The sequence below is a fragment of the Eumetopias jubatus genome, unplaced genomic scaffold (genome assembly GCF_037043125.1).
Source record: "Eumetopias jubatus isolate StellerSeaLion01/CBP00866 unplaced genomic scaffold, mEumJub1_p1.0 scaffold_15, whole genome shotgun sequence".
Classification (NCBI taxonomy): domain Eukaryota; kingdom Metazoa; phylum Chordata; class Mammalia; order Carnivora; family Otariidae; genus Eumetopias; species Eumetopias jubatus.
The window spans coordinates 93,259,401-93,282,018 of NW_028274821.1; the positions used below are offsets into that span (position 1 = coordinate 93,259,401).

Consider the following 22,618-nt stretch of genomic DNA (forward strand, 5'->3'; position numbering starts at 1 on the left):
GGACCCGACTGCCCGGCCTCCCCTCCCTCTGGGCCCTGCGGTCATGGTCCTGCAGAGAGGGCCACTCCTGCTGCTGACCCTCAGCCTGGGCCTGGCCAGTGCCCAGAAGACTCTAGACGAGGTGCCGGTACAGCCCGGGTTTAATGCCCACAAGGTAACAGAGCTGGGTAGGTCCCAGGCTCAGCCCTGGGACGAGGGTGGCAGCTTCCGGGAGCAGGACCTGGGGACAGGGGCCAGCTGAGGGGCGAGGGGGGTCCTGGGCCCAGGCACAGCCTCGCAGAGGAATGGGGGGGTTCTTCACACCCCTGCCCCGTCCTGGGGTCAGGGAGGGGTCCAGAGCTCCCCCGCCCTATCTGACCCACCTGCCCATCACCCATCACTGTGGGGAGCGTGGCTGGAGCACCCCCAGGACTCGGTGACGGTTCCAGGGCGGCCCTCACCCCTCCCCAGACTCGGCCAGGGCATCTGGAACCCAACAGGGGATAGCGCTTGGGCCAGATACGAGAGGAGCTGAAGGAAGCGGGGAAGGGAGAGGCGGCAGGAAGGGCACGGGGGGGAGACAGGGGGCAAGCTGACAGAGAAGGACATTTACAAGGAATGGACCACCTGCCCCCTCCAGTACACCCCACTGGCCCTTGACCTCCCCTGGCAGCGCTCAGCGCTGGCGGGGCTGGGGCCCGAGAGCCAACACTGGAGGCCGGGGACGATCCACCCCCTCTGCACCTCGCACCCTGCAGGTGGAGGGACGCTGGCTGACCACCCAGCTGGCTGCCAGCCGCGCCCACCTGGTCTCCCCAGCCGATCCCCTGAGGCTCGGCCTCCATTCCATCTGGACCCGGGACGAGGACGTGGAGTTCGTCTTCTTCTGGACGTAAGCACGGCCTCTGCAGCTCCTCGCAGGGTGCTCCCGCTCAGGGGCCTCCCAAGGGACAGTGACCAGTGGGGGGAACCGGAGGGACACATGGCACTAAGCTGCAGGCTCGAGACCCTCCCGAGAGGTCTGAGGCTTAGCTTCAGAAGCCCCGAAGCTTTACGACGAGGGGCCTGGGGAAAGACACACACACAGCCTGGTCCCTCCCGCCGTGGGGGCTGGAGAAGCCCAGGCAGGGCCGTGCCTCGCACTGGCCGGTTGATCAGGACCATCCACAGTGGCGACACGCTGTGCTGATCTCAGCAATACTTAGAACAGTCCAGCACCCGTGGCCTTGAGGACCCTAAGTTAGGGCCACAGCCTTGCCGGGGCTCGGCCACAGACACCACCCCAAGGGCTGTGCAGTCCCAGGGTGCGTTGGCACCCAGCCCAACCCCCACCCACCCTAGCGGAGAAACGGAAGACCTGGGGGCAGGGGGCCAAAAAGGCATGGCCTCTGTGTGGAGCCCAGGTGACTGGACAGCCAGAACTGGGGTCCCCGCCTGGGACCCGGAGCTCCAAGCCAAGGACAGACTGGGCACCACTGCTCCCGGGAGGTTCGGCTCCACTCCAGCAACAAGGAAGTCCCCGGTTCCTCACTCCTGCCCTCTAGCCCCGCCCCCAGCTAGACGACCCTCGGGAGCCCAGGGAGCCGAGAGCCTCAGGCAGACACCAGGGACCTCGTCCAGGGCACCTCCGATGTCCCCGGGGGCCGGGAGACAGGCAGAGGCCGTGACCACCGCATGCCCCCTCCTCTTTTCCCAGAGGAGAGGGGGTATGCAAAGGAGTGAACGTCACCGTCCACCCAACCGGGCTCCAAGGCCAGTTCCAAGGCTCCCGTGAGTAGCCCAGCCCTCTGGCCCGGGTGCTGTGCTGGACTGGGGGCCGGGGGACGCTCGATGCCCCAAACCGGGGCCGCGGGGGAAGTGCCGGCGCTGGAGGGAGACATCCTCCCGGTGTCCTGCGCTGTCCGGGGCGTGTGGGAGCGGGTGGAGGAGAGAGGCGTCCCCCGTTACTGGGCCGGGGTCTCCCACAGTGGAGAGAGGCGCCAGCATGCTCGTCCGCTTCGTCAGCACCGACTACAGCCACCTCATCCTTTACGTCCGCCTCGAGGACGCCGGCGAGACCACCAGCCTGTGGGCTCTGCTGGGTAGGAGGCGGCTCTCCCCGACGCTGGCGGGGGTGCTGCCCAAGACCTGTGCTTAGGGCCTGCTGGTCTGGGGGCGCTGGTACCAGCCGGACTGCTCAGAGCCGCACCCCCGTGGGCGCTTGCTCCCAGGGACCCCTCAGGTCGGGCATCGCTGCCCCTGCCCGCTCGCTCCCTCAGGAATTCGTTCAGCTGGTCCGCCTACTGCAGAGCCTCGTGGGTGTGTGTGTGTGTGCGTGTTTGCGCACATGCGTGTGTGTGCGTGCATGTGTGCGCGCGTGTGTGCGTGTGTGCGCACGTGTGTGTATGTCCCGGGAGCAGGGACACTCCGCTAGAACAGAAAGCTTCCCCTGCCGTCGCCGGGGAGCTAGTCAATGAACCTAAAACAACTGACCTCAGAGAGCGGTAGTGCCACAGTGGGGGGGGGTGTCCTGGGGGGTGTCACGGGGGAGGGTGTGGAGGGTGGGCTGGCCCAGGCGGGGGGTGGGGACACCTTGTCCTGAGGACTAGATGGAGGCGCTGGGGGGCGTCCTGGGCTGGCCAGGTCATGCAGGCCGCAGGCTGCTGTGTGAAGGGGGTCCTCCCCAGAGGGGCCGGGGTCTGACGCGCCCCTTTGAGGAGGGAGTGCCCGCTCAGCCAAGGGTAGACCTGCTCTCAGGGCAGACGAGGAGGGAGGGGGACCAGGGCTGAGGCGGCAGCTACCAGCCAGTCAGCGGCAGGGCTCGGGCCGGCAGGAGGAGGAGGCACTCGGAAAAAAGACGGGCCCCTGGACTCTCGGCCCCTCTGATTTCAGCCAGAAGAATGCTCGGGGACCCCACGTGGCTGGGGAAGTACCTTGGGTACGTTGCCAGATTCCAGCTGCAGAAAGCCCCAGTCTTCAACCTGGACGGTAGGCACGGCCCTCCAGATACTTCCCCCACGCCCAGGCTGCTGCGCTGGGGCCTCGCCTGCCAGGCTTGGAACCCCCAGTAGCAGTAACAGGCAGAAGACTGGAGCAATTAAAAACACGGGCAGCCCCTCCAGGGCCCCCCATATGGTCGGGCCCCTGCTGGGAGCCTCGCCTGCCAGGTGGCATGAATCCCCTAGAACACAGCGGCCCGGGCACAATATCCGTCTCCCTTCTGTGGATTCAGACGCTAGGGTCAGAGGGGCTTGGAAACAAGGCCACGGCCGCACAGCGGAGCCCTTCGCCCCCACACCCCTTCCCTGTGCACCATTCAGTCCATCAACACACCTAGGCCGGGCTGTTTGGGGTGGGAAGCACGGAGAAGACAGACAGCTCCAGCCCCCGCGTGGGTCACACAGGGTCACTGCAGGCCCGTCCCCGATTTGTCGGGGGAAGGGAGCCCAGAACGGGGAGCGGGGCCGTGCGGGGGGGTCACCAGCCCCTGGCGGCGAGGGGGCGAACCGAGGGGCGGGTGGGGGAGTCTGGGTCCAAGCGAGGGCAGGGGGGCTATGGCAGGACGTGGCCGCCCATGGGTGCTGCGCGGCAGAAGGCACGCTGCTCCCCAGTGAGGGAGCCGGCCGCACGCGGGGTTTGCTTGGTTTCAAAGGGAATATGGACAAAGCCTTGGAATCTCCCCATCTTGTTCCCTCCCCCCACAGCCCGGTGCCGCCCAGCCGAAGCCTAGGTCGGGGCCCCCGGAGACTTCCTGCCCGGTCCTCCTGACTCCTGCCCTCGCCTCCTTCTCCCCCCCGCCGCCTTGCTTGCCCAGGTGCCTCCCCAGTCCCTCTGCCACCCGAGGCAGCCCCTCCACCCTGAGCCCAGCCCCCTGCTCGTTCCCTTCCTGGCCTCTCCCAGCCGGGCCCAGGGGCGTGAGAACGCTCTGAGTGGCCGGGAAGGGACAGGCAGCCCCCAGAGCCCTGGGCCACAGCGAACACAGCACTGCAGTGTGGCAGGGGGCCACCCAGGGAGTCCTTGGGGGGCACAACCCCGCTAGGGGCTGGGATGGCGCTCCTCTGACCTGCTTCCACCTGGGTCCTGCTCTGGGACAACTCCAGAGAGGTGCACCTAGCCCCGTGAGCCAAGCCGCACGTCCTGCCCAGGTCAGAGAGCACTGAGCGCGCACAGTACCTGCCCATGCTCTCCCCCAGAAGGGCCAGGGAAACACAGGCCCGTGCACCTGCGCAGCAGGGGAGCTGAGACAAGCCAGCGCCCTCTCCTGAAAGTCAAGTGTGCTACCAGGGCAATGCCTGGACCAAAGACTCTCCCGTCTTCCCCGGGTGAGCCAGGGACCACCCACTGAAGGGCAGGCTCTCCAGAAACTGGATCAGGGGCCTCCATACAGGCCGTCTGGAATTGCCAGAGACAGGTATGACCAGATCCTGCCCCAGGAACGCCCCAGCAAAGACAAGGCCTCCTGGGAGTCCACACCCTCAGCAAAGGCAACATCCACCATTGCCAACCAACCTGATGAGGTCAGCACTGTGAGAAGCCAGTTGGCCCCCGGGGGCGGATGTCTACCTGCGGCTCATTCAGACGCCGGAGACAAGCAGGTGCTCCAGGCACGATGCTTTCCTATGAACCAGAAACTGCGTGTTATATGTAACTAATGAATCATGGAACACTACATCAAAAACTAATGATGCCCTATACAGTGGCTAACTGAACATAATTAAAAAAAAGAAAAAGAAAACCCAAATTTGAGAAATAGAATGGGCATGGTACAATGAGAAAGTAATGCTCAGACATTTAGTAAGACATCTGCAGAATGTATATGGAGAAAAATTTTTTTTAAATCCTTACTCTGGGACAGTGAAAAAATGACTTAAATAAATGGATATGGGGTATTCCTGCATAGCCTTCAATATCATAAATATTTAATAATCCTCAAGTTAACTTGTCCATCCAAGCAATTCAATCAATATTCCAGTGGCGGGGGTGGGGGCGGCGCCTGGGTGGTTCGGTCGGTTAAGCGTCTGCCTTTGGCTCGGGTTGTGATCTCAGGATCCTGGGATCGAGCCCCGCGTAGGGCTCCCTGCTCAGCGGGGGTCTGCTTCTCCCTCTCCCTCTGGCCCTCCCCTGCTGGCGCCCTCACACTCTCTATCAGACAAATAAAATCTTTAAAAAACAATATTCCAGTGGGATCTTCACCGCTGACCGCAAACCTGAATCTAGAATCCACATGAAAGAACAAACGTTTTGAAATGTTTCAGAGAGAAGTCACACAAACACCGTTCTGTTGTGACGAGTGGGAACCGACAGCGATTACAAGTGTGTAGAATTAGCTCAGGGACAGAAAGAACAATCAGTGAATAGAGTCAAGAAATGAACACTAGCAAGTATAATAACAATGCAGTATGCAGATGGCCTATCTTAAAAGGCATTATGCCTCCTAAATGACGAGCCGGCTCTCTACAATATATAGATCCCAACATCACTGTGATTAAACATTAATCGTTTTTATTCTTTATCCTGCATGGACCAAACTGGACGGTTCACAACTGCGAGGAGAAACGTTTCCTGCGGATGGATGGCATCAACGTTTACAGCCCGGAAACCAGGAGAGCTTTAGGACGCCCTCTGTGCTCAGGAATCCGTGTCTACGCAGTCGGCCCGTCCACAGGAGAAGCTGGTGAGTCAGAAGGCCCTCTCCAAGCACCGTGCTGCCTTGACCAACCAGACCTGGGCTGGGGGCCACAGGACCGTGTCCCAGCTGTACTCCGGAGACAGCAGCTTGGTGGGCTTGTGGATGAAAAAGTACTTGTTCAGATGTCTTTCGTAGGTGCTGTTCAGCCCATTTTCCTTGTCGCGCATAATCCCGTCCAGATATTCTTTGATGAAATTTAAAATCTCCAGGGGCGTGCCACCAATGACAGTGCCATCATAGTAGAAGTCCCCCTGTCCCAAAGGGATGCACGCCGCGGATCCGGGCCTCCTCTCGTAAGGGAGGTTCTCCGTGTTTTTAAAGTACCACCAGGCATGGAGCTGAGCCACGGACGTGCCCAGGGTCTCCACCCCAAAGTCATTCTGGAAGACTCTATTGGCCATCATGCTGAAGAGAAAGTCAACTTCGTCCTGAATGTGCCCTACTATGTGCACAGCTAAGTTCTTCATGCGCATGAGGTGAAAGTCATCCGCATCGTGTCCTCTGATGTCGAGTACTTGGACCGTCTGCAGAGGACCGGGCTCCAGGTTAGGCAGCCTGTAGAAGGCATCCACCATGATGTAAAAGATAACTCTGTAGCCGGTCATGAAGTGCTTACTGGCCGATTGTATGAACAGCTCCAGGTACTGATCTGCAATCCTGCAAAACACACACACGCACAGAGGGAGATGCTTCCTGAACACTTTCAAGAGAAGGAGACATGTCACCAAACGTGTTGTCTAACTGACGAGTCACTGATGCTATGGGACCCTCAGTGGGTAATGTAGGCAGGTCGGGTCTACAGGTCTGACTGCTCTGGTTAGTGAGAAAGCATATAGTGAACCAGGGGGTCTGAGAAAAGCCTTTAAAGTTTTGAAACAACCGTTGGAAAGAAAAGAAATGTGAGCCAAGTGGCATGAATGAGCCAGCTAAGCCAGGAGAAAACCACGTCACGGTTTTTGTACGGGACAGCCAGATACAACGGTTATGGGTACCTACGGGCAGCCTGCTGGAGAGAGAAGGTCTCTGTGAGCTCATTCGCATTTACCTGCCAGTAGCAAGGACAGCCAAGCCTATGGTGAGGTTCTGTCTTCCGTAGTATTCTTCCAGGACCTGTCTATTGAAAGTGCCTTCCCATATGACCGGAGCAAGCCAGTCTGTGGTCGTTACAACATCAGGGCGTTTTCTGTTGAACAAATAAAAAACAAGTAAAGCAGGTCCCGCCTTTACTACGACAGCTGCAGAGGCCCCCTGAGAGATACCTGCTAACGCTTACAGAGCACTTACCATGTGCCAGGCATTGGGTCGAGGTAGCTTAAGCAGCTCGTCAATCTTTGCAGCGCCCTATGCAGTAAGCACTATTTTGGTCCTTGCTCTTGGTGTGGAGAAACAGAGGCATAGATTGGTTGGGTGAGCTGCCTAATACCACAGAGCTAACACATGTGGGTCAGTGGCAAGACCCAGCAATTGCTGCTTTTGTCACCAGGCTACCTGCCTTTGACCCCAGGGGCCACCTTCTCTGAGCTCCAGCTCAGCTTAGATGTAGGCAGCCCAGAGTCAGAGCATCCCCTGATACTGCCTAAAGCCAGTGCTGCAGACACAGTGCCTCTCCCTCCCCACATCTCCCTGAGTCCTTCAATGTTCCTTCCTCCTCCTACTCTCTCCCCCCCCACCCCAGAAGATCTACAAGACACTTTGCTTTAAACCTCTCCTTCTTGCGTTAGGTCCATCAGTGCAATCCAGCAGAAATAAAAAGATGAGTCCAAAAAGGGACAGAGATATTAGATTTGCTTCCAGTAACAACAGAGCTTAAAACATGCAAAGCTGGTTAAACATTTGAAAATTGTTCAGTGCACCTACCATTCCAAGAAATTAAAGAACAGTCAGATGCCCACATGAATTGACACAGAAAAAAAATTATACGAAGTCCAACAACCATTCATAATGAAAAAAGAGAGAGAGAGAGAGAGAGAGAGAAGGCAAACTCCCAGAAAAATTCCTATTTTTTAGGGGGGAATTACCTTTAACTTGATAAAGAGCATCTACAAAAACCCCATGGCTCACATCATACTTAATGGTGAAAGACTGCATGCTTTCTCCCTAAAACTGGGAACAAGGCAAGGATGCCCACCCTCACCAACTCTTATTCAACAGAGTAGTGTGAATTCTAACCATTGCAATAAGGCAAGAAAAGGAAATGAAGCACTGGACTGGAAAGGAGAAAGTAACAATGTCCCTGTTTACAGATGGCTTGCCTATGTATAAAATCTGCCAAAAGATCTCCCAGAACTAATAAGTGAATTCAGCAAGGTCACAGGATGATACAAGATCAGCACACACAAAATTTAATCTCACCTCCATACACTAACAAGGAGCATGCAGAAACTGAAATTAAAAACACAATGCTATTTACAGTTGCTCCCAAGAAAATGAAATATTTTGATGCACCACCGTACCCACTAGAAGTCACTCCCTGCAGCCCCCGGCAACAACTAATCTGCTTTCTGTCTATGTAGGTTTGCTTATCCTGGGAATTTCATATAAATGGAATCATGCCATCTGTGGTCTTTTGTGCCTGGCCTCGTTCACTTCTCCTGTTTCCAGCGGGTTCTATATTGTAGCATGAAGCAGTACTTCATTCCTTTTATGGCTGAATAATATTCTACGGTATGGATTTTCTTTATTCACTCATGGGTCAATGGACATTTTAGTGGTTTACATTTTTCAGCTATTATCAGTAGTACTGCTATGAACATTTCCTCTGCAAGATTTTCTATAAACATATGTTTTTAATTCTCTCAGATATATACCTAGAGGTGAAATTTCTGGGTCATCTTGTAATTTCATGGCTAACTTTTTGAGGAAGTGCCAGACATTTCCAAGCAGCTACACCATTTTACATTCCCACCAGCAGTCTATAAGAGTTCAAAATTCTCGACATTCTTGCCAGTATGTCTTGTGGTCTAACTTTCTGGATCTAGTCATCCTACAGTCTTTAAATGAATATAATATGATGTCAACTATGCCTCAATTAAAGAAAGACTGTTTTTGTCCAGTGAGTCCCACACCTGGTCTTCTCCAGGGGTAGTCTATTGATTGATTGCTTTTTTCCTGGGTATAGGCCATACTGCCTTATTTCTTCACATGTTTGGTATCAGGGTTGAAAAATGGGTCATTTAAATAATGTGGCAACTCTATAAATCAGATTCTTTCTGAGCAGAGATTTCAGTGACCATAAATGACAAAGAATACAGACTTTATAAAAGTAGTTCAGGAGCTATTAAACTAAAGAACATAACAACAAACAGCAAAAACACACCCTGGGAAGGGGAGGGAGGGAGGGAGGGAGGGAGGGAGGACCTGGCTTGAGGCCATTGCAGAGCTGGAGGGAGGCACCCAGCCCAGGGTGGGATAAAATGCCAGAAAGCTCACTTTTCTTTTTCTTGAGCAAATGCTCCGCAGATTGGTGCAAGCCTTTGGTTAATTTCCAGAGTTCTGAAAGAGTCGATTACAACAATTTTTTGCCAGTTTCCTCGGTTTTATGAAGGATAAAATTGGGGGAGGTTATTACTCCATCACTTTTGGTAACATAACTCTAGATACTCTTGCGCCCTTTCTGTTGGCAACACCAAGCATCATAAAGCAAGAACTTTAGGGATTGACATAGGGCACCAGCTTTGGAAAACATCTGGCACCATCATCTGGCCTGGACAGTCCGTGCCCTGCCCCCCAAGGGCTCCATCTCCCCCTGGTGAGGCTCTTGCACACATGTGGGTCAGGTGACATGTGTAGGAATTGGTGCCAGCAAAGCACAGAAATGATCCAAGTGCCCACCAGCAGCACAGCTGGTGGATAAACTCATATATTTCCACACTGGACTATTATACAGCTACCCAAAATGAACTATGGTGATGTGCAAAATTTGGGTGAATCTTACGGTATCAAGAGAAAATGTAAGTCCCAGAAGAGTGCGTAAGTGTGATATCCTCTTTGTATAAAGTTACAGGGGACAGAGTAAAGGGATGGGAAAGGACAGGAGGCTAGATGCACATTATAATTTTTGTTGCATTAAAAATAAGCAAGCAAGCAAACACATAAATAATACAAGCAGGTTTTGCAGAAACCAATGAGGACAGTGTCATGAATCATGGATATGATTCATCTAAGAAGCTGAGGTCCATTTAAAATACATGCCTATGTGAGGAAAACATTCACAGAAGTTCAAATACAAATGAATGATAAATGTACTAAACTATGCTCAAACACAGGAATAATTACAGAATTGCAAGTTGACTTGGGATATTTTTAAACTAGTAGTTTTGCCTAGAATAAGTGATTTTCTGATGCCTCAGTTTATCCACTGTACCTAAGAAACTAAAATGGTGCAATTATTGAAGGGAAGTTTAGCGACCTACATCCAAACTAGAAATGCCTGCCTTCTTTGACCGAGTGACTCCATTTGGGGGATTTGTCCCACAGATCAACTCACGCGGCAGTGTGAAAAGATCTACGTATAAGGTTCACCTTACTTGCAAAAGTCCCAAACGGCAGACAATCTAAAACCAGCAGGGAGCTGGTTGAGTCAGTTATGGTGTGCAAACCTAACGTCGAATACCATGCGACCAATACAGATGGGGCGGGGGGGGGGGGCTCCCCTGTGCCGGTGCCGAAATCGAGAGCAGCCATCATGGTGTTTTCAAACCACCTCCAAAGAGAGTCTGTCACTGACAAAACCAAGAAGGTCAAGCCAAGGAGAGCATGTCAGTGTGGACAGCCTTACAAATGAAAACTCCAGGCACGGGAAGCCTCCCAGGGCAGCAATCACTGGGTGATCGGAAAAGCCGTTTGCGCCACACTCAGCACCATCGTTTGTGTGAGCGGACGCGTCTCTTCTTACCTAGGGTTAAACCAGTCTGAGAGCCGCAGTTCTTCTACTTCGTCCCTGGGTGCGAAGGGAAAACCAAGTTATTACAAGTCATGCATATGTTCAGCCATGGTCTACGGAGCCCCTGCGGCAGGGCAGGCACTGTCTGGTGCTGGCGCTCCAGCTGTGGATATACAGCCTGCCCGCTGCCCTTGGGGAGCCAAGACGGCGGCCTCAGCGGTCCCCAGCGGTCTCCAGAGGTCGGGGCCAACCGCAGGGACAGGCTCTGGCCGCACATATGGTGCATTAACCCAGTTCGGGGGGCCGGGGAGCCACTTGGAGAGGAGCTATCTCTCCGGGTCAGGAAGGGAAGAACAGCGAGAGAGCACCCCGATTTCATTGTTGGATCCCCCAGGGCTAGACCGTCAAACTCCGGATGGCCCACGCGAACTTCACTAACATCAGGAAGTGACAAACTAAAGTGCTGAAAAGTGGCCATTTATTTATTTATTCATAAGCGGGCTTCACACCCAACACGGAGCCCACCTCGGGGTTCAGATTCGCGCTCCCAAGATCAAGACCTGAGCTGAGATCAGGAGTCGGACACTTCACCGACTGAACCAGCCAGGTGCCCCCAAAGTGGCCTTTCTTTTAGAATGCTGGGGTCACGGATGCTTGGGGTCCCACGGAGCAATGGAGGCATGGAAAACATGGCTGGTTGAAGAGGGGGGTCCTGACCTAAGGAAACCATCACCCTAGAGGAAGGTGCTCCACCCACAGCAGGGTCAGCCTCGTCCTACGTGAGGGGCTAAGCTGCAGGGTGCCGAGGACTGCTCTCCCGTGGCGGTCCAAGGGTGCCCAGCTCTGGCCACTCGCCTACTCCTTCCCCACACCGCGTGCTCACACGCCCAGTTGTTTGCAGTGCAGGCCGACGCTGCGGCCCCCATGAAACCCACCCGCCGTCCGCTAATCCCAGAGAAGCAAACTGTCACACGGACCTGGGGCCCCTCCTGGATTCCCCGTGGGCTCCGGGAGACAGAAGACTTGTGCGATACTGTCCTCTCGTGTCCTGTCTCTTCCCTGAACACCACCACCCTCCCTGGACCTACCCCCCCCCACACACACACACACCGGTCTCACAGAGACGCGCACGTGGGCAGCCCATTTGCCAGCCGATGGGCAAGAAAGCTGACTTCCGGGCTGCCAGCAGGGTTTTCTGGCTCTGGTTTCTCTGTCACCGTCAGAACCCCACTAGCTCCCGCCCCTTTGCTCTCACTCTGTAGGTCTTCCCACACCAAAGCTTCTTGCCAGCAGAGATGCCCCTTCTGTAGGGAAGTTTGCCACACAAAATTCAGGACTCCCATTCGATGGAGTTGAAGATACAGATTGGTCTCCTTCACTCAGTGATGTGCCTCTAAGTTTCCTCCGTGTCTTCATGGCTCTGTAGCTCATTTCCGTTTCGTGCTGAATGATATCCCCTTGTCTGCCTGCACCACACTTGATTTATCCATTCACCCACTGGAGGGCACCTCGGTCACTTCCACTCCCTGGCAATTATGAAGAAAGCTGCTATAAACACCTTGGGTAGGTTGTTGGTGGATGTACGTTTTCAGACGCCTCAGATAAATAGGAGCACAATTGCTAGATCATCGGAAAGACTGTATTTAGTTCTGTAAGAAGCCGCCAAAGTGGCTTCAAAGTGGCTGCCCCGTGGTGCGTGGCACGAACGAGAGTCCCGTGCCCCATGTCCTCGCCCGCACGTGGTGCCGGCACGCTCTGATTTGGGTCATTCTCCCGGGCGTGTGGTGGCATCTCATTGTTCTTATTGGCAATTATTTAGTGACGAATGATTCCGAGCGTCTTTTCGTGAGCCTCTTTGCTCTCTGTGTATCTTCGGTGAGCTGTCTGCTCGGATTTTGCCCGATTTTTAATTAGGTTGTTTCCTTATGGTTGAGCTGGAAGAGTTGTTTGCATATTTGGATATGAGCCTTATATCAGACATGCGTTTTGCAAAGGCTTCATTTTTAAAGATGTTATTTCTCACAATATGGCTGCCTTTCAAATAGCATTTGGGGAGACCGCCCTGCTCATTAGAAGGTCATGCGGAGTGGGCGAGAAGGCGAGGACTGGAATTTTTCTACAGGAGAGAATTCTCACAGGCCAACCGCAGGCCACCCCGGCGCGCACCTGCTGCCCCAGCAGGCTGCTCGGGCCGTTCCAGTTTGTCCAGAAGAGCAACCCCGTGCTATCCCTCACCTCGCTTCCCTTTTCCTTCATGCCTTTAGTTATGTAAACTCGGACACCCCGTGTTGCAATGGTCTGCCTTCTCCATCTGGAGTGGAAAGCTCCCTGAGAGCAGGCGGTTTGGGTTCCTACTGCTCCCTCCTAGATCACTGTTACCCATTCACAGAGGAACGAATTAAAGTTGGTACGCTTTGCTTTGTGCCAGAGAGAAGGGAAGGTCTGGTCACTTTGGAGAGTGTTAGTAACGTCTGCACCAAACCCAGCTCTTCACACCCTCTCTGCCGATTGAGGCAGGTCAACATTGACCAGTATTTTATGTTTACCTGAAATGATACTCGAGCAACATGAAGTATAAAACACAGGAGATCAATAACAGCACCCTTCTCTTGCAATTCATGGTCTCCTGGAGGGAAAAGCAGAGAGAAGTAGATTTTAAATAGTAAACAGCTGCACTTGGCCACCTTCTAGCCGTGGATTTACGACGTCTAGGTGGCAGACCTTGGGACACCAACCGAAGGTCCTGCTTCTAGAAGGAGAAGGCGGCTTGGGGCGGGGAGCTCTGTGCTACTGGTGTTCTCAGGGCACCTGCCCCTCCACCTGGATCGCAGAGAAGAAAGGTATCCAATCTCCCCACTACCTGGCTCTCATGAGGAGGGGCTTCCTGGACTATAGGAGGCGTGACAGGCCCCAAAAGTAGCCTTCTTGTTTTTTTTCCTCCCTGAGATAGTAAGATGGCTCATTTGTCCCAAGACTATGGTGGTCTAAATAAAAGCTCTGAGCTCCCTCGAAGGTCGATGCTTGTAAACAGGGATTAAAGCCTAAATCACAGGCATTAGGTTCTAACGTGGAACTTTGGGCTCCGGCCAACCCCCCCGAGCCTACCCTGGGATTTCTGGTCACAGGTCTGTAGGGTTATGTGTTGAAGCAAAGTGGAGATCTCCGGTGCTTCATTCATTCCCGAGCACTCGGTTAGTGGGCAAGAGGCTTCCGATCTGCACTGCCCGGCTCAATAGCCACCAGCCACGTGTGGCTGCTGAGCACACGAAACATGGCTGCTCTCACTTGAGATGTACTGTGAGTGCCCAAAACACACTGACTGGGTTTTGAAGGCAGACTTAGGACGAAAGAAAAGAATGAACATATCTCCTTAATAATTTTAGACTGATAAAATATTGAAATCAGAATCGCCTGGATCTACTGAGCTAACCACAAATATGTTGTGAAAATTAATTCACTCGTTTCTTTTACTTTTTAGAATGTGGCTACGAGAAAATCGGACGTTGCAGCGCGTCTACTTGTACCGGACGGTCTGCCTTAGGCAGTGCCACACGGGATATAGCTTTCACACCCCGTAGCGGGCGGCGGGCCCCTCTCAAATAAATTCAAGGGCACTTGAAATGCCACGTGCGTCCCGGTGACCTCCTCTCCATAGTCACTCAAACTTGTCCACGTCCCTCCTGAAGGGTCCCTTCACCTGGCCAGGAGCGATGTAAGGGACAAGGTGCGTGCTCCCCAAGCATTCTGTCATTGGGTCTTTGTAAAGCCACAGGCCGGACGCTGTCCCCTGTTCTGCGGGTGGTGACGTCAGCAGGCCCTTTGATGATGCAGACGTCAGGAAGTCTTAGTCATAATGATGCATCTGCTATCGGGGGCTTCTCGTGGTTGCTGGACGACGGGACCTCGTCCCACTTGAAAAGTAAAGGATGGGGCGCCTGGGTGCCAGCTGACTCTTGGTTTTTGTTCAGGTTGTGATCTCAGGGTCATGAGCTCGAGCCCCGCGTTAGGAGGTGCACGGATGCACAGTGAAGTCACAGCACGCCGGATCCCACCATCGGAATTTGTGGTCGTAACACGCACCTTGCCCCACACCCCCTTTGAAAACAAACTCATGTTTATTACTGAGAGTGTAGCAGGATGTGTGGTGTCTTGGCTTCCTGAGGCTACGTAATGAACTGCCACAGATGACGGGCTTCAAACCACACAGCCATGTGCCCGCACGGCCGAGGGGGCCCGAGTGTGGGCAGCAGGTGCGGGCAGAGCTCGCTCTCCCATCTCTGGGCAGCGGCCTCCCTGGTGCTCCTCGGCTTCCAGACGCCTGCTCTCGCCTCTGTGCCCACGCAGAGGCTTCTCCCTGTGCCCGAGCCTCCCCACGGCGCCCCCGGCGTCACACCTGTCTCTGTGCGCTCCGCCCCCCCCCCCCCGGAAGGTGCCCCTCCCGCCGCAGGCCTGTGATTCTCAGAAGACCTGGCACGTGGGGCCACCCAGCCCCCAGGGAGAGCAGACGCAGGCCGAGCCCCTGCCCGATGGCCAGCCCCGGGGGACAGTGACCTGGGCGGACTCACTCCTCGAAGCCGCCACAGCCGCCCTTGCACCCCGACGGCCCCTGGCTCTCCACAGGCCTCCATGATGCCATCTTTACCTGAAAGTCAAGATCAGTTTTGAATTACTTCATATTTTCTCCCTGTTTTTCCATTCGAGCCGGTGTCAGATTCTGTGTTTAGAGAAATTTGACTGTGAAGGAAAGCGGGAGACCGGGCTGCCCTTGAGGGTAGGGTGTGTGCGTGGGTGAGCACACATCCGTGCCCGCAGCTGTCCAGCATCTGGGGAGCAGAACGTCGACGGGAGCGTCCAGATGGGGAGGCGGCCCAGGCAGGCCCAGGACAAGGGCAGTGGGGGAGGCTGAGGCCGCAGGGGCCTGGGGCTGGGCTGAGGGGAGGCTCCGCTCCTGGAGAGGAATCCAGCACATTCCACCAGCTGGCGGCCCCCCTTCAGGGGCATGACAGGGGCCAATAGCAAGTGTCGGAGGGAATCCAGGGCGTGGACAGATACACCTGCTCCACCCTCACCGCATCCTGAGACCACACGGGGAAGCAAGCCCTCAGACAGGAAGTCCCGCTGACCCCGTGCCCTGCAGAACGCACACCCCTCCTACAAGGACAGTCAGACTCACACCCTTTAAATTACTTTGCACCCGCTGAGTGACAGAGGGAAGCCGGGTTTAGGCAGAGGGAGAGGGTTGTTGCCTCGGGAGTGAGTTGGTGAATCAGATAGAGACGGGGGCCCAGCTCGGAACAGGAGCCCAGTAGTGAACAAGGAAGCCCAACGGGATGGGACATTGACCGAGGGGCTACATCAGGTGCAGCGTTCCAGAAGCCACACCTGAGCGGGACAGAGGTTTAGAGGCCGCAGGGGCCATGCAGGGGACAGTGAGGGAGGGGGTCCTTCCCTGCCCCGGGCCAGCCAGTGGTTGGCAGGGGCAGCGGTGGGCAGGCCGGCCCCACTGTCTGTCTGGTATCTGCAGCCCCCCGGAAGGGGGCTTCCTGAGAACTGGTACTGTCATTGCAAACCCTGGAACAGTATTCAACCAGTGCATGAGCTATGATCTGGTACTTTTGATAGGATTTGGTGTCCAATGTCCTGGTCAGTCCACCTGAGGCCCTCTGCTGGCCCTGTGCCTGCACGCAGCACGGGGAGATGGGGAACTTTCCACCACTGCCCCGGACCCTGGCCTGGGTGGAGGCCAGGCCCACATCTATATGAATCCACGTCTGTGCTCTTCAGACCCCAACCCCTGAACCGTCTCCTTCTGGCCCCACCACCTGGGCCCCCCCCTCATGTCCCCTCCCCTGGGATTCATCCCTTACAGGGCTCTGTGGACCTTCACTCCAAATTCACCGTCACATCCTCAAGGCCAGGACGGCCCACACAGTGCCCTGCACGCGTGGCTGCATGGCACCTACATGCTCTCGAATCCAGACGCCCAGGCCCAGGCAGGGATGGGCGCCCTCGGGGCTGTCTGCTGCCCAGCTCGAGCAGCACAGAGAGGCCAGGGAGGCCCCAGCATCACCCAGGGCCCCTGCACCCGGGGGTTCCGGCCCAGGGCCCCCGGCCTGACCTGACTTCCCCTTGCGGTCTGACCCAGACGGACACTCTGTCCGAGCAGACTGCAGGCGAAGCCCGTCCTTGGCTCCAGGACATCCGAGAGCCGTGGGAGGTGGCAGCAGCGGTGGTGGCCTTTGGCTGTGTTCCCAGCAGTGCTGGCGGCAGGGGGTGGAAACCACACGGCAGAAAGGGGTATAAGGGTGGTGGGCCCCGGGCGAGGCGCCCACCAGGAGGAATGGCACTACTCCTGCTGAGTCTAGGGCTGAGGCTGGTCTCTGCCCAGGAGCTCAACCCCCGAGCCATTGTGCAGAAGAGCTATGACATGGCCAAGGTGGGTCTACAGCCCAGAGTCCAGGCCCTCCCCTGGGGCCCAGCTGCGGGGCCCAGCCTCCCTCCATCTGGGGTCTTTGACCTGGGAGGAGGGCACGGCTCCTGGAAGGGCTTGCTCCTCCTCCCCCAACTGTGATGGCTACAGGGGTCCCTGGGCAGGCAGGGAGGACCCTGGGAGGGCAGAGGGGTCCCTGGGCAGGCAGGGAGGACCCTGGGAGGGCAGAGGGGTCCCTGGGCAGGCAGGGAGGACCCTGGGAGGGCAGGGGGGTCCCTGGGCGGGCAGGGAGGACCCTGGGAGGGCAGAGGGGTCCCTGGGCGGGCAGGGAGGACCCTGGGGGGGCAGAGGGGTCCCTGGGCGGGCAGGGAGGACCCTGGGGGGGCAGAGGGGTCCCTGGGCGGGCAGGGAGGACCCTGGGGGGGCAGAGGGGTCCCTGGGCGGGCAGGGAGGACCCTGGGAGGGCAGAGGGGTCCCTGGGCGGGCAGGGAGGACCCTGGGGGGGCAGAGGGGTCCCTGGGCGGGCAGGGAGGACCCTGGGGGGGCAGAGGGGTCCCTGGGCGGGCAGGGAGGACCCTGGGAGGGCAGAGGGGTCCCTGGGCGGGCAGGGAGGACCCTGGGGGGGCAGAGGGGTCCCTGGGCGGGCAGGGAGGACCCTGGGGGAGCAGAGGGGTCCCTGGGCGGGCAGGGAGGACCCTGGGGGGGCAGAGGGGTCCCTGGGCGGGCAGGGAGGACCCTGGGGGGCAGGGGGGTCCCTGGGCGGGCAGGGAGGACCCTGGGAGGGCAGAGGGGTCCCTGGGCGGGCAGGGAGGACCCTGGGAGGGCAGAGGGGTCCCTGGGCGGGCAGGGAGGACCCTGGGAGGGCAGAGGGGTCCCTGGGCGGGCAGGGAGGACCCTGGGAGGGCAGAGGGGTCCCTGGGCGGGCAGGGAGGACCCTGGGGGGGCAGAGGGGTCCCTGGGCGGGCAGGGAGGACCCTGGGAGGGCAGAGGGGTCCCTGGGCGGGCAGGGAGGACCCTGGGAGGGCAGAGGGGTCCCTGGGCGGGCAGGGAGGACCCTGGGAGGGCAGAGGGGTCCCTGGGCGGGCAGGGAGGACCCTGGGAGGGCAGGCAGGGAGGACCCTGGGAGGGAGCCATACACCCAGGGGCCCGGCCCCAGGAAGGAGGCACCAAGAAGTGCCAGGGCTGCCACCCAGTCTCCCTGCCCACTGGGGCCTTGTCTACAGGTTTCGGGGGTCTGGTATTCAGTGTCCATGGCGTCCGATGACATGAAGCGGATCGAGGAAAATGGGGACCTGAGGGTCTTCATACGGAATATTGAAAGCTTGAAAGACGGCGGACTGAGGTTCCATTTCCTGTTCATGTGCGTGCCGCCCGTCTCAGCCAGGACTTGGGGAGGATGGGTGTCCCTCCCTCCCCCACCCTGTAGAGCGGGAGGGCAGGGCTGCACCCTGGGGTCGGGCTTGGGGTGCGGGTCGGCTGCCCGACATCAGCCCCGCTGGTTTCAGGGTGCACGGGGAGTGCGTGCAGGTGGCCGTGGTCTGCGAGAGAACAGAGAAGGACGGCGAGTACGCGGTCAGCTGTAAGTGCACGGGTGTCTTCCCGGCTGGCGGCAGCGCGCGCCCCTTCCTCAGGGCCTTGGCCGTCTCCTGGTGAGCTCTGACTTAGGGGATCTTATGGGGCCCTGTGACAGCTTGACCGTGCCGTGAGAGGCCCAGCCTGGCCCGGGCCCCAGGGAGGCAGGTGCGCCCTCCCCTGAGCATGCACTGTTCTACCAACAATGTCCGGGGACCTCTGCCGGTGGCGTCCCCCTCGCGCCAAGGGCCACCAGCGCACCACCACACAGCACAGCCAGTGCACAACCCGTGGGGGCCGGGGGCTGGCAGGGGCCGGGGGGCCGCTCTGAGCCGAGTCTCCACACAGATGAAGGCGACAATAAGGTGCTCCTGTTGGAGACTGATTATAAACTGTACATCACCTTCCATCTCCGGAACATGAGAAACGGGACAGACACCAACGTGCTGGCACTCTATGGTACCACCCACCTCCTGACCCCTCCCATCTGCCGGGGGGGAGGCTGGCCAGGCCCCTCGGGGACCCCCTCCTCTGGGCCACACACGAGGCTCCCACCTGCCTGTCTATACACGGTCAAGTCACGTCGTGGGCTGTGGGGGACCCCCACCTGGCACAGCCCCTGTCTCTGCTCAGGGCACCCCCCTTCGGCCCTGGCACTGCCCAAGTCCCCCTGAGACCTCCTCTGCACACCGACCCGAGCAAGCAGTGAGGGACCCCAGCTCCTGCTGTTCTGTCCTCAGGACGGGTGCCGAACCTGAGTCCCAGCTTCCTGAACAGATTTGAAAAAGTCTGCAGAAAGTACGGACTGGGTCCACAGAACATCATCAGCCTGAGCAACCAAAGTAGGCCCCACCACCTTCTGCACCAGCAGCCTTGGGCCGGGAGGGCCTGGGGCAGGGGTGTTCCAGGGAGCCCCAGGGTCTCAGGGCTGGGGGATGGAGACCCCGGTGAGGCCCCATCTGAGAGCCAAGCTCTGTCTTCCCAGATACCTGTTTCAAATACAAGAAGTAGAGGAACCCGCCCAGGCCTTTTGGTGCGTGAGCTTCGTGGGGGGCTGGGGGGGCTGGTGGGGCAGCACAGGGTGCTGTGGGAGGAAGCTGGGTGCAGGCGTGGGGCCGCTTCTGCAAACCCATCCCTCCCCGTGCCTTCTGGGGTGGTAGCGTCCGAGCACACATATCAATGTCCTGGGGCCACCGTAACTACTGGCCACGGACTGCGAGCTTTATCACCACAGAATTCACTCCTCCCAGCTCTGGAGCCCAGAGCCCGAGGTCAAGGGGGTGGGGCCGCACTCCTACCAGAGACTCTCCCAGCGTCTACAGGCTCCACACACCCCTGGGCCTGTGGCCACACCTCCAGTCTCTGCCCCTGTGTTCACACGGCTTCTGCTCTGTGTCTGGGTCTCTCTTCTTCCTCCTCATATAAGGAAACTTGTCACTATATTTGGGGCCACTGGATAATCCAAGATGATCTCATTTCAAGATTCTCACCTTTTTTTTTTAAAAGATTTTATTTATTTATTTGAGAGCGAGAGAGAGGACAAGCCCAGGGAGCATCAGGTAGAGGCAGAGGGAGAAGCAGGCCCCCCACTGGGCAGAGAGCCTGACATGGAACTTGATCCCAGGACCCTGAGATCGTGACCTGAGCTGAAGGCAGACGTTTCACCGACTGAGCCACCCAGGCTGAACACAGTGGTCCCCGCGCCTCGGGACGCGGCTCGGCGTGCACAGGAAGGAGCTTGATGGTCTCAAGGCGGCGGTGCCGAGTGATAGCTGCCAACCCCAAAAAGTGACACTTTACGATTGCCTTGGCCCAACAGTCTCGAAAACCACAGAAACAGAGAACCACTCTGTGATTTCCAGGGCTTAGGGGTGGGGAGGGGGTGCGGCCTGAAGGGGGGTCCCCACGAATCTGGACTTTGGTGGAGGGTGTGGGAGCCTGCGCGCACCAGGAAAAGTGCGTGCCTGTAGATGCACACTCACACGCTCCCCGCAGCGCAGGCGAGCTAGGCGGCAGGGGTTGGGGGTGGCGCCAGGGTCCGCGTCCGGGGGGACGGTGGGCCGGACGGTGGCTTCGGGAGGACAGGTGAAGGGCACCAGGGGTCTCTTGACTCATTCTCAAAGCTGCGTGTGAGTCTACAGTTACCTCAAAATAAAAGGTTAAATAGAGAGTGTGTGTCTTTCTTTCCAAGGCAGCCCAAAAATGCTAGCAGCAGCCCCCTCGCCACCTCCCCCTCCCCAGGCTCAGCCCCAGGCCCCGCCAGCATCACTGCCCCCTCGATTCCCGCCTGGGCTTGCCTCCGCCTCCCCCACGGCCCCTGAGAACAGGGACCAACCCCCCAGGTGTGCTCGGTAAATGTTTCGCCGGCTGCTGGGCAGCTCTGGGGTGGGCAGCCGGGCAGGGCGAGGAGGGGGCTCTCCTGGCCCCCTCGGCACCCCCAGTCTGAGGAGCAGCTGACCCTGCCCTCTCTCCACAGGGGAGCACGGCCGGAGACCTCCCCACAGCGCCCCCCCGCCGTCCCAGAAATCTCCAGGACGGACACATGGGCTGGACGGCCCTGGCTGGGGTCAGCAGCAGAGGACTGAAAGCCAGCCGCGGATCTCAAGGCGTGCACCCCACAGTCCCTACTCCCGGGGTGCCAGGGGGAACAGGGTCTGCTCGTAACAGCTGAGTCAGGCTGCTGTAGGACCGGGGCTCAAGGTGCTCTGGGCCAGAGAGGGAGAGCTTCGTGCCCCTTCCAAAGGCGCCAGACGCCAGACAGAGCGTGTTGGTCAGGACGGGCAGGGAGCTGGGCCGCACCCCGCACCCCCGCGGCCCGCCCGGCCTCCAGCTCCTGGTCCGGAACCTCAGTCCAGCCTGCTGGGCCGTGGCAAGGGACATGTGGGAAGCTGCCCCCTCGGCGGGGCCCGCGGGTACGGCAGGTCGGCGTTTGGGGATCAGAACGGGGGCTTCGCAGGAGGGATGGTCAGGATTTAGCAGACAGCAGAGACCCCAGGCCCCCCGCTGTCTGAGCCAGGCTCTGGCGCTCAGCATGCTCCTGCAGCCCACCCAACCACAGAGACCCCCAGGTGGACGAGGCAGCAGAAGCAATGTCAGGGAAGCAGGGGGCAGGGCTCAGGGTCAGGGAAGCAGGGGGCAGGGCTCGGGGTCAGGGAAGCAGGGGGCAGGGCTCGGGGTCAGGGCAGGGGGCAGGGCTCGGGGTCAGGGAAGCAGGGGGCGGGGCTCAGTGGGGCGCCAGGGAACCGCCAAGAGACCATCATCACTGCTGGTGTTGGGGCAGCCGAGGTCCACCCTTGCGAGGGTGAGTGATTAGGACCTAAGCGGTGAGTCTGGCCTGATCAAAATTAAGCAAGCTTGTTGCAGGAGAGTAAATAGAAAAGTCACCCTGTCGCCCCTCAAACGCCAGTGTGATCCTAGCGGGAAAGTGCTTCTCAGTGTTTGCTGTGGTCCGAAATGCTCTTACTTCCAGCAGAAGGGGCATCAGTTAACCCCTGACAAGCCCTGCCCCCCTGCTACGGGGCCCCTGCCACATCTCTAGGGGACCGGCTGTCGTGCCCTCGGCCCGGGGGAGAGAGGCCAGGGACCCGGGGCAGGGCGCCAATGCCCCAGGACATGCCCCCCCCCCCGCCCACGGTGGCGTGAATCCCCGCTGGACCCGACCGCGGCCCAGTGTGAGCGTGGGAAGCCCCAGGTCAGGCCAGCTCTGGAGTCCGCTCTCTAAGAACAGAGGGATCCGCCTGCGTGGCCCTGGCGGTGGGGGGACAGGAAAGGCTGCTGCCCCCTCCCCGCCCCCAGGGGCACAGGGTGGACAGAGGCTCCCGGGCATGTAGCTATCTTCTTTCATCTCTCATTGCCCCCCACCCTTCACTGGCTTTCCGGAAGACCGTGTCCTTCCCTCTTGGCCTTAGACAAGAGAAGCAAGAAGACGGTCCCCGTGTGGGTTTTATCCAGATCACTGACATGCATAATGCAGACCCGCTGCTTCAGTTCCTACTTCCCCAGAGGCCAGGAAGGGATGGGGCCCCTGGCAGAGGGACCGGCTCCCCGCTTGGGTGAGTCTGAGCGCAGAGGAGACGCCAAGCCAGGC

The 22,618-nt window shown here is 58.3% G+C and overlaps 3 protein-coding genes across 7 annotated transcripts; 2 read left to right on the forward strand and 1 right to left on the reverse strand.

The window, feature by feature from the left end:
- Positions 1-43: 43 nt before the first annotated feature.
- Positions 44-3,029, forward strand: LOC114201902 (lipocalin 1-like). Its single transcript, XM_028094867.1, has 5 exons — positions 44-154; positions 738-871; positions 1,676-1,749; positions 1,947-2,060; positions 2,851-3,029. Exons 1-5 carry the CDS (start codon positions 44-46, stop codon positions 3,027-3,029), a joined length of 612 nt encoding a protein of 203 aa, XP_027950668.1.
- Positions 3,030-5,438: 2,409 nt separating this feature from the next.
- On the reverse strand, positions 5,439-15,483 carry GLT6D1 (glycosyltransferase 6 domain containing 1). 2 transcript variants are annotated; one of them, XM_028094831.2, is made up of 5 exons: positions 15,172-15,483; positions 13,076-13,155; positions 10,542-10,586; positions 6,693-6,830; positions 5,439-6,304 (listed from the first exon to the last, which is right to left on the reverse strand). In XM_028094831.2, the coding sequence occupies exons 2-5, from the start codon at positions 13,147-13,149 to the stop codon at positions 5,638-5,640; spliced, it is 924 nt and encodes a 307-aa protein (XP_027950632.1). In that variant the 5' UTR covers positions 13,150-13,155; positions 15,172-15,483; the 3' UTR covers positions 5,439-5,637. The 2 variants fall into 2 exon arrangements, with proteins under 2 accessions (XP_027950632.1, XP_027950631.1); XM_028094830.2 differs by lacking the exons at positions 13,076-13,155; positions 15,172-15,483 and adding an exon at positions 11,785-12,672.
- A 1,301-nt stretch (positions 15,484-16,784) lies between these two features.
- On the forward strand, positions 16,785-20,683 carry LCN9 (lipocalin 9). Of its 4 annotated transcripts, none has more exons than XM_088018989.1 (7): positions 16,785-16,965; positions 18,183-18,319; positions 18,465-18,538; positions 18,880-18,990; positions 19,272-19,373; positions 19,517-19,564; positions 20,038-20,683. In XM_088018989.1, the coding sequence occupies exons 1-6, from the start codon at positions 16,870-16,872 to the stop codon at positions 19,540-19,542; spliced, it is 546 nt and encodes a 181-aa protein (XP_087875115.1). In that variant the 5' UTR covers positions 16,785-16,869; the 3' UTR covers positions 19,543-19,564; positions 20,038-20,683. The 4 variants fall into 4 exon arrangements, with proteins under 4 accessions (XP_087875115.1, XP_027950634.1, XP_027950635.1 ...); XM_028094833.2 differs by having other exon boundaries at positions 20,156-20,683; XM_028094834.2 differs by lacking the exon at positions 19,272-19,373 and having other exon boundaries at positions 20,156-20,683.
- The last annotated feature ends 1,935 nt before the right edge of the window (positions 20,684-22,618 follow it).